The 11,453-nt window shown below is 37.3% G+C and overlaps 2 protein-coding genes across 2 annotated transcripts in view; both read right to left on the bottom strand.

The window, feature by feature from the left end:
* Window positions 1–6,464, bottom strand: part of LOC124004983 (trehalase-like) — a 16,254-nt gene extending 9,790 nt beyond the window's left edge. Inside the window, exon 1 of the mRNA XM_046313785.1 lies at window positions 6,439–6,464. Within this exon, the coding sequence (XP_046169741.1) occupies window positions 6,439–6,464 (26 nt within the window). The remainder of the gene's footprint in view (window positions 1–6,438) is intronic.
* A 633-nt stretch (window positions 6,465–7,097) lies between these two features.
* On the bottom strand, window positions 7,098–10,789 carry LOC124006233 (C-X-C chemokine receptor type 5-like). Its single transcript, XM_046316099.1, has 3 exons — window positions 10,091–10,789; window positions 8,162–8,359; window positions 7,098–7,398 (listed from the first exon to the last, which is right to left on the bottom strand). The coding sequence occupies exons 1-3, from the start codon at window positions 10,526–10,528 to the stop codon at window positions 7,216–7,218; spliced, it is 819 nt and encodes a 272-aa protein (XP_046172055.1). The 5' UTR covers window positions 10,529–10,789; the 3' UTR covers window positions 7,098–7,215.
* Between the last annotated feature and the right edge of the window lie 664 nt (window positions 10,790–11,453).

Here is an 11,453-nt window from a genome sequence, read left to right as displayed (position 1 = left end):
GTAGTTTATACTCTAGACCCAGTAGTTTTACTTCTTGACACAGTAGTTTATACCTAGACACAGTAGTTTATACTTTAGACACAGTAGTTTATACTTCTAGACACAGTAGTTTATTCTTGTAGACCCAGTAGTTTATTCTTGTAGACCCAGTAGTTTATACTTCTAGACACAGTAGTTTATACTCTAGATATAGTAGTTTATACTTCTAGACACAGTAGTTTATACTTCTAGACACAGTAGTTTATACTTTAGACACAGTAGTTTATTCTTGTAGACCCAGTAGTTTATACTTCTAGACCCAGTAGTTTATACTTCTAGACACAGTAGTTTATACTTTAGACACAGTAGTTTATACTTCTTGACCCAGTAGTTTATACTTCTAGACCCAGTAGTTTATACTTCTAGACACAGTAGTTTATACTTTAGACACAGTAGTTTATACTTCTTGACCCAGTAGTTTATACTTCTAGACACAGTAGTTTATACTTTAGACACAGTAGTTTACACTTCTTGACCCAGTAGTTTATACTTCTAGACCCAGTAGTTTATACTTCTTGACCCAGTAGTTTATACTTCTAGACACAGTGGTTTATACTTTAGACACAGTAGTTTATACTTTAGACACAGTAGTTTATACTTCTAGATATAGTAGTTTATACTCTAGATATATTAGTTAATACTTCTAAACACAGTAGTTTATTCTTCTCGGCACAGTAGTTTATACTTCTAGACCCAGTAGTTTATACTTCTAGACCCAGTAGTTTATACTTTTATACACAGTAGTTTATAATTCTAGACACAGTAGTGTATACTTTAGACACAGTAGTTTATACTTCTAGACCCAGTAGTTTATACTTCTTGACACAGTAGTTTATACTCTAGACACAGTAGTTTATACTTTAGACACAGTAGTTTATACTTCTAGACACAGTAGTTTATTCTTGTAGACCCAGTAGTTTATTCTTGTAGACCCAGTAGTTTATACTTCTAGACCCAGTAGTTTATACTTCTAGACCCAGTAGTTTATACTCTAGACACAGTAGTTTATACTTTAGACACAGTAGTTTATACTTCTAGACACAGTAGTTTATACTCTAGATATAGTAGTTTATACTTCTAGACCCAGTAGTTTATACTTTAGACACAGTAGTTTATACTCTAGATATAGTAGTTTATACTTCCAGACCCAGTAGTTTATACTTCTAGACACAGTAGTTTATACTTCTAGATATAGTAGTTTATACTTCTAGACCCAGTAGTTTATACTTCTAGACCCAGTAGTTTATACTTCTTGACCCAGTAGTTTATACTTCTAGACCCAGTAGTTTATACTTCTAGACACAGTAGTTTATACTTTAGACACAGTAGTTTATACTTCTAGACCCAGTAGTTTATACTTCTTGACACAGTAGTTTATACTTCTAGATATAGTAGTTTATACTTCTAGACCCAGTAGTTTATACTTCTTGACACAGTAGTTTATACTCTAGACACAGTAGTTTATACTTCTAGACCCAGTAGTTTATACTTCTAGACCCAGTAGTTTATACTTCTAGACACAGTAGTTTATACTTCTAGACCCAGTAGTTTATACTTCTAGACCCAGTAGACACAGTAGTTTATACTTCTAGACTTCAGTAGTTTATACTTCTAGACCCAGTAGTTTATACTTCTTGACACAGTAGTTTATACTCTAGACACAGTAGTTTATACTTTAGACCCAGTAGTTTTATACTTCTAGACACAGTAGTTTATACTCTAGACCCTAGACACAGTAGTTAGACCCAGTAGTTTATACTTCTAGACCCAGTAGTTTATTCTTGACACAGTAGTTTATACTCTAGACACAGTAGTTTATACTTTAGACACAGTAGTTTATACTTCTAGACACAGTAGTTTATTACTTCTAGACACAGTAGTTTATACTTCTAGACCCAGTAGTTTATACTTCTAGACCCAGTAGTTTATACTTCTTGACACAGTAGTTTATACTCTAGACACAGTAGTTTATACTTCTAGACACAGTAGTTTATACTTCTAGACCCAGTAGTTTATACTTCTAGACCCAGTAGTTTATACTTCTAGACCCAGTAGTTTATACTTCTTGACACAGTAGTTTATACTCTAGACCCAGTAGTTTATACTTCTAGACCCAGTAGTTTATACTTCTAGACACAGTAGTTTATACTTTAGACACAGTAGTTTATACTTCTAGACACAGTAGTTTATTCTTGTAGACCCAGTAGTTTATTCTTGTAGACCCAGTAGTTTATACTTCTAGACACAGTAGTTTATACTCTAGATATAGTAGTTTATACTTCTAGACACAGTAGTTTATACTTCTAGACACAGTAGTTTATACTTTAGACACAGTAGTTTATTCTTGTAGACCCAGTAGTTTATACTTCTAGACCCAGTAGTTTATACTTCTAGACACAGTAGTTTATACTTTAGACACAGTAGTTTATACTTCTTGACCCAGTAGTTTATACTTCTAGACCCAGTAGTTTATACTTCTAGACACAGTAGTTTATACTTTAGACACAGTAGTTTATACTTCTTGACCCAGTAGTTTATACTTCTAGACACAGTAGTTTATACTTTAGACACAGTAGTTTACACTTCTTGACCCAGTAGTTTATACTTCTAGACCCAGTAGTTTATACTTCTTGACCCAGTAGTTTATACTTCTAGACACAGTGGTTTATACTTTAGACACAGTAGTTTATACTTTAGACACAGTAGTTTATACTTCTAGATATAGTAGTTTATACTCTAGATATATTAGTTAATACTTCTAAACACAGTAGTTTATTCTTCTCGGCACAGTAGTTTATACTTCTAGACAGTAGTTTATCTAGACCCAGTAGTTTATACTTCTAGACCCAGTAGTTTATACTTTTAGACACAGTAGTTTATAATTTATAGTGTATACTTTAGACACAGTAGTTTATACTTCTAGACCCAGTAGTTTATACTTCTTGACACAGTAGTTTATACTCTAGACACAGTAGTTTATACTTTAGACACAGTAGTTTATACTTCTAGACACAGTAGTTTATTCTTGTAGACCCAGTAGTTTATTCTTGTAGACCCAGTAGTTTATACTTCTAGACCCAGTAGTTTATACTTCTAGACCCAGTAGTTTATACTCTAGACACAGTAGTTTATACTTTAGACACAGTAGTTTATACTTCTAGACACAGTAGTTTATACTCTAGATATAGTAGTTTATACTTCTAGACCCAGTAGTTTATACTTTAGACACAGTAGTTTATACTCTAGATATAGTAGTTTATACTTCCAGACCCAGTAGTTTATACTTCTAGACACAGTAGTTTATACTTCTAGATATAGTAGTTTATACTTCTAGACCCAGTAGTTTATACTTCTAGACCCAGTAGTTTATACTTCTTGACCCAGTAGTTTATACTTCTAGACCCAGTAGTTTATACTTCTAGACACAGTAGTTTATACTTTAGACACAGTAGTTTATACTTCTAGACCCAGTAGTTTATACTTCTTGACACAGTAGTTTATACTTCTAGATATAGTAGTTTATACTTCTAGACCCAGTAGTTTATACTTCTTGACACAGTAGTTTATACTCTAGACACAGTAGTTTATACTTCTAGACCCAGTAGTTTATACTTCTAGACCCAGTAGTTTATACTCTAGACACAGTAGTTTATACTTCTAGACCCAGTAGTTTATACTTCTTGACACAGTAGTTTATACTCTAGACTCAGTAGTTTATACTTCTAGACCCAGTAGTTTATACTTCTTGACACAGTAGTTTATACTCTAGACACAGTAGTTTATACTTTAGACACAGTAGTTTATACTTCTAGACACAGTAGTTTATTCTTGTAGACCCAGTAGTTTATTCTTGTAGACCCAGTAGTTTATACTTCTAGACCCAGTAGTTTATACTTCTAGACCCAGAAGTTTACACTTCTAGACACAGTAGTTTATACTCTAGATATAGTAGTTTATACTTCTAGACCCAGTAGTTTATACTTCTAGACCCAGTAGTTTATACTCTAGACACAGTAGTTTATACTTCTAGACCCAGTAGTTTATACTTCTTGACACAGTAGTTTATACTCTAGACCCAGTAGTTTATACTTCTAGACCCAGTAGTTTATACTTCTTGACACAGTAGTTTATACTCTAGACACAGTAGTTTATACTTTAGACACAGTAGTTTATACTTCTAGACACAGTAGTTTATTCTTGTAGACCCAGTAGTTTATTCTTGTAGACCCAGTAGTTTATACTTCTAGACCCAGTAGTTTATACTTCTAGACCCAGTAGTTTATACTCTAGACACATTAGTTTATACTTTAGACACAGTAGTTTATACTTCTAGACACAGTAGTTTATTCTTGTAGACCCAGTAGTTTATTCTTGTAGACCCAGTAGTTTATACTTCTAGACACAGTAGTTTATACTCTAGATATAGTAGTTTATACTTCTAGACACAGTAGTTTATACTTCTAGACACAGTAGTTTATACTTTAGACACAGTAGTTTATTCTTGTAGACCCAGTAGTTTATACTTCTAGACCCAGTAGTTTATACTTCTAGACACAGTAGTTTATACTTTAGACACAGTAGTTTATACTTCTTGACCCAGTAGTTTATACTTCTAGACCCAGTAGTTTATACTTCTAGACACAGTAGTTTATACTTTAGACACAGTAGTTTATACTTCTTGACCCAGTAGTTTATACTTCTAGACACAGTAGTTTATACTTTAGACACAGTAGTTTACACTTCTTGACCCAGTAGTTTATACTTCTAGACCCAGTAGTTTATACTTCTTGACCCAGTAGTTTATACTTCTAGACCCAGTAGTTTATACTTCTAGACCCAGTAGTTTATACTTCTAGACCCAGTAGTTTATGCTTTTATACACAGTAGTTTATAATTCTAGACACAGTAGTTTATACTTTAGACACAGTAGTTTATACTTTAGACACAGTAGTTTATACTTTAGACACAGTAGTTAATACTTCTCGACCCAGTAGTTTATACTTCTTGACCCAGTAGTTTATACTTCTAGACCCAGTAGTTTATACTTTAGACACAGTAGTTTATACTTTAGACACAGTAGTTTATACTTTATACACAGTAGTTTATACTTCTAGACCCAGTAGTTTATTCTTGTAGACACAGTAGTTTATACTTGTAGACCCAGTAGTTTATTCTTGTAGACCCAGTAGTTTATACTTCTAGACCCAGTAGTTTATTCTTGTAGACACAGTAGTTTATTCTTGTAGACCCAGTAGTTTATAATTTTATACACAGTAGTCACCAATCTGATGAGTCGTAGGGGGATAAATATTAGCTGGTGTGAACAACATTGGGAAGCACTCAATCATATTTTATTTATAGTTTTAAAAAATTCAATACATTTCACATACAGTCAATAATTGGCAATGCAGGCCTATTGGCAAAAGAACAAGATTACACCTTCACACTTATAAACTATCCAGAACACAAATAGACACTTATAAACTATCCAGAACACAAATAGACACTTATAAACTATCCAGAACACAAATAGACACTTATAAACTATCCAGAACACAGACACTTATAAACTATCCAGAACACAAATAGACACTTATAAACTATCCAGAACACAAATAGACACTTATAAACTATCCAGAACACAAATAGACACTTATAAACTATCCAGAACACAAATAGACACTTATAAACTATCCAGAACACAAATAGACACTTATAAACTATCCAGAAGACAAATAGACACTTATAAACTATCCAGAAGACAAATAGACACTTATAAACTATCCAGAACACAAATAGACACTTATAAACTATCCAGAACACAAATAGACACTTATAAACTATCCAGAAGACAAATAGACACTTATAAACTATCCAGAACACAAATAGACACTTATAAACTATCCAGAACACAAATAGACACTTATAAACTATCCAGAACACAAATAGACACTTATAAACTATCCAGAAGACAAATAGACACTTATAAACTATCCAGAACACAAATAGACACTTATAAACTATCCAGAACACAAATAGACACTTATAAACTATCCAGAAGACAAATAGACACTTATAAACTATCCAGAAGACAAATAGACACTTATAAACTATCCAGAAGACAAGACATTTATAAACTATCCAGAACACAAATAGACACTTATAAACTATCCAGAAGACAAGACATTTATAAACTATCCAGAACACAAGACACTTATGGTGGTCCTTCTGTAGCTCAGTTGGTAGAGCATGGCGCTTGTAGTGCATGGCGCTTGTAACGCCAGGGTAGTGGGTTTGATCCCCGGGACCACCCATACGTAGAATGTATGCACACATGACTGTAAGTCGCTTTGGATAAAAGCGTCTGCTAAATGGCATTTATTATTATTTATTTATTACTTATAAACTATCCAGAACACAGACATTTATAAACTATCCAGAACACAGACATTTATAAACTATCCAGAACACAGATATTTATAAACTATCCAGAACACAGACATTTATAAACTATCCAGAACACAGACATTTATAAACTATCCAGAACACAGATATTTATAAACTATCCAGAACACAAAACATTTATAAACTATCCAGAACACAGACATTTATAAACTATCCAGAACACAAATAGACATTTATAAACTATCCAGAACACAGGACATTTATAAACTATCCAGAACACAAGGCATTTATAAACTATCCAGACATTTATAAGCACAAGCGTTTGTTGAGCATTATTGCCATCAAGGAAGACTTTATGTCAGTATATACACACGAGGCACAAGCAGGTGAATATGTTGTCACAACCCCATAAAGAGGTTAGACATACTGGGGGTTGATTATTGATCCACAACCCCATAAAGAGGTTAGACAGAGGGTTGATTATTGATCCACAACCCCATAAAGAGGTTAGACAGAGGGTTGATTATTGATCCACAACCCCATAAAGAGGTTAGACAGAGGGTTGATTATTGATCCACAACCCCATAAAGAGGTTAGACAGAGGGTTGATTATTGATCCACAACCCCATAAAGAGGTTAGTCATACTGAGGGTTGATTATTGATCCACAATCTGGTGGTCAACATGAGGATTTTAGTGGTGGTGAGTCCTTTAGAGAACCACGCTGTCGTCCTACTCCCGTCCCCTCGGAGTACACCCCTTTACCGCAGACTCAGTGGGCCAGCAGTCTCAGGAGATCCTGTCGAAACCGTACCCCAGTGAAGGCGTACAGCAACGGGTTGAGGCAGCAGTGTGTGTACCCCAGGCTCTCTGTCACCACCAAGGCCTTATCCAAACTAGTCCGGGACTGGCAGCTCAAACCAGAGTCCAACCCCCGATCCACCAGGGTCTTCACCTAAACGTCACAGTGGAGAGAAGTCAATGTTCCCTACAGTTTATACTGCACTTCTTTGACCGTTGTACTATATTATAAGACCCAGGGTTCTGTTCAAGAGTAGTGCACTATATAGTTCTATGTACTTTGTACTATATTATAGGACCCAGGGTTCTGGTGAAGAGTAGTGCACTATATAGTTATGTACTTTGTACTGTATTATAGGGCCCAGGGTTCTGTTCAAGAGTAGTGCACTATATAGCTCTATGTACTTTGTACTATATTATAGGACCCAGGGTTCTGTTCAAGAGTAGTGCACTATATAGTTATATGTACTTTGTACTATATTATAGGACCCAGGGTTCTGTTCAAGAGTAGTGCACTATATAGTTATATGTACTTTGTACTATATTATAGGACCCAGGGTTCTGTTCAAGAGTAGTGCACTATATAGTTCTATGTACTGTATTATAGGACCCAGGGTTCTGGTGAAGAGTAGTGCACTATATAGTTCTATGTACTGTATTATAGGACCCAGGGTTCTGGTGAAGAGTAGTGCACTATATAGTTATATGTACTGTGTTATAGGACCCAGGGTTCTGGTGAAGAGTAGTGCACTATATAGGGAATAGGGGACCATTTCATACACCACATTGACTTTGTGTTATCGTTGATTTAAAAACAAAAACAGTATATTCTACATGTTCTTGACTAGATACATTTTTTTTTTGATCATAAAATAAATGAAACGTATGAATCAATAAATTAATGAATGAGTTCACACCAGCATGGTGATGTTGTAGGGCAGCCAGCACAGGCAGAACACAGCAGTGACTAGTGCAGCCAGCCTGATGGCGCCCTCTTTCTCCAGGCTGCGCTGACCTCTCTGGCTATGGTGCAGGGTGACCGCCACCGCAGTGTAGCAGTAGGTCATGACCCCGAGAGGCAGGAAGAAACACAGCACGTGGGTCAGGAGCCGCTCCTGGAACAGAGGTACAAATACATCCCTTGGTTTACTCCCACTAGATTGAGATACCAGTGATCCATCCAAATGACACCCTATTCCCTATATATACTTTTGACCAGTGATCCATTCCAAATGGCACCCTATTCCCTATATATACTTTTGACCAATAGTGAATAGGGTGCCAATTGGGATACAAACTGGTTATTTGAAAACACCTACTGGCTAAGTCTGACAACTGCATCTGTTCTTTGCTTTGACGGTCTAACTCTCTATCTCTGGCTGAGAGATTACATCCAGGTCTAACTCTCTGTCTCTGGCTGAGAGATTACATCCAGGTCTAACTCTCTATCTCTGGCTGAGAGATTCCATCCAGGTCTAACTCTATCTCTGGCTGAGAGATTCCATCCAGGTCTAACTCTCTATCTCTGGCTGAGAGATTACATCCAGGTCTAACTCTCTGTCTCTGGCTGAGAGATTCCATCCGGTCTAACTCTCTATCTCTGGCTGAGAGATTCCATCCAGGTCTAACTCTGGCTGAGAGATTCCATCCAGGTCTAACTCTCTGGCTGAGAGATTACATCCAGGTCTAACTCTCTGTCTCTGGCTGAGAGATTCCATCAGGTCTAACTCTCTGGCTGAGAGATTCCATCCGGGTATAACTCTCTATCTCTGTCTGAGAGATTACATCAGGTCTAACTCTCTATCTCTGGCTGAGAGATTACATCCAGGTCTAACTCTCTATCTCTGGCTGAGAGATTCCATCCAGGTCTAACTCTCTGTCTCTGGCTGAGAGATTACATCAGGTCTAACTCTCTGGCTGAAGATTACATCAGGTCTAACTCTCTATCTCTGGCTGAGAGATTCCATCCAGGTCTAACTCTCTGTCTCTGGCTGAGAGATTCCATCAGGTCTAACTCTCTATCTCCTGTCTGAGAGATTACATCAGAGTCTACTCTCTGTCTCTGGCTGAGAGATTACATCAGGTCTAACTCTCTATCTCTGGCTGAGAAGATTACATCCAAGTCTAACTCTCATCTCTGGCTGAAGATTCCATCAGGTCTAACTCTCTGTCTCTGGCTGAGATTCCATCAGGTCTAACTCTCTGGCTGAGAGATTCCATCCAGGTCTAACTCTCTATCTCTGGCTGAGATTACATCCAGAGTCTAACTCTCTGTCTCTGTCTGAAGATTACATCCAGGTCTAACTCTCTATCTCTGGCTGAGAGATTCCATCCAGGTCTAACTCTCTGTCTCTGGCTGAGAAGATTACATCCAGGTCTAACTCTCTATCTCTGGCTGAAGATTCCATCCAGGTCTAACTCTCTGTCTCTGGCTGAGATTACATCCAGGTCTAACTCTCTGGCTGAGAGATTCCATCCAGGTCTAACTATCTGTCTCTGGCTGAGAGATTCCATCCAGGTCCAACTGTCTGTCTGGCTGAGAGATTACATCCAGGTCTAACTCTCTGTCTCTGGCTGAAGATTACATCAGAATCTAACTCTCTATCTCTGGCTGAGAGATTACATCCAGGTCTAACTCTCTATCTCTGGCTGAGAGATTACATCCAGGTCTAACTCTCTATCTCTGGCTGAGAGATTACATCCAGGTCTAACTCTCTGTCTCTGGCTGAGAGATTCCATCCAGGTCTAACTCTCTGTCTCTGGCTGAGAGATTCCATCCAAGTCACAAGCCAATGAAATAACTGGATCAGAGAAATGCAGTGCTGAGCCGTTTGAGGGGAACCCACCGTCAGATCCCAGTTGTTTGCATGGAGACCGTGACTGTGGAAGAAGCATGAGAGCTGAGTCGGGTCTATGGGACTCTCCCCTACAGACAGGAACACAGCATTGGGAGCAGACAAGGCCAGACAGACGAGCCACAGTGCCAGGCAGGTGAGGTGTACGTTCCTGGGGCGTCGGCTCTGGAGGCTGGTGATGGCATGCACGATGGCCAGGTAACGGTCGAAGCCGATACATGCCAGGAGGAGACTCCCACAAAGGAAGTTGAGTCGGTTCATCAGCCCAATCAGTTTACACAGGACGTCTCCGAACACCACCCCTAAGGACACCTGTGCCAGCGCGAAGGGAAAGGTGGCAAGCAGCATCAGATCAGCCAGGCCCAGGTGTAACAGATAGATCTCTGTGATCCGCAGGAGGCCACGGCGTTTCAGCAGCACCGTTAACATCAGCCCGTTACCTGGTGGAACCGGAAGATAATACACAGACTGTTACCTGGTGGAACCAGAAGATAATACACAGACTGTTACCTGGTAGAATATAAACCATAAGATAATACACAGACTGTTACCTGGTAGAATATAAACCATAAGATAATACACAGACTGTTACCTGGTAGAATATAAACCATAAGATAATACACAGACTGTTACCTGGTAGAATATAAACCATAAGATAATACACAGACTGTTACCTGGTAGAATATAAACCATAAGATAATACACAGACTGTTACCTGGTAGAATATAAACCATAGAATAATACACAGACTTGTTACCTGGTGGAATATAAACCATAAGATAATACACAGACTGTTACCTGGTAGAATATAAACCATAAGATAATACACAGACTGTTACCTGGTAGAATATAAACCATAAGATAATACACAGACTGTTACCTGGTAGAATATAAACCATAAGATATACACAGACTGTTACCTGGTAGAATATAAACCATAAGATAATACACAGACTGTTACCTGGTAGAATATAAACCATAAGATAATACACAGACTGTTACCTGGTAGAATATAAACCATAAGATAATACACAGACTGTTACCTGGTAGAACCATAAGATAATACACAGACTGTTACCTGGTGGAACCGGAAGATAATACACAGACTGTTACCTGGTAGAATATAAACCATAAGATAATACACAGACTGTTACCTGGTGGAATATAAACCATAAGATAATACACAGACTGTTACCTGGTAGAATATAAACCATAAGATAATACACAGACTGTTACCTGGTGGAATATAAACCATAAGATAATACACAGACTGTTACCTGGTGGAATATAAACCATAAGATAATACACAGACTGTTACCTGGTAGAATATAAACCATAAGATAATACACAGACT

The sequence above is a fragment of the Oncorhynchus gorbuscha genome, linkage group LG19, assembly GCF_021184085.1.
Source record: "Oncorhynchus gorbuscha isolate QuinsamMale2020 ecotype Even-year linkage group LG19, OgorEven_v1.0, whole genome shotgun sequence".
Taxonomy (NCBI): Eukaryota; Metazoa; Chordata; class Actinopteri; order Salmoniformes; family Salmonidae; genus Oncorhynchus; species Oncorhynchus gorbuscha.
The sequence above is the reverse complement of the archived record's forward strand: the minus strand, read 5'-3'. Positions and strand labels throughout refer to the sequence as shown.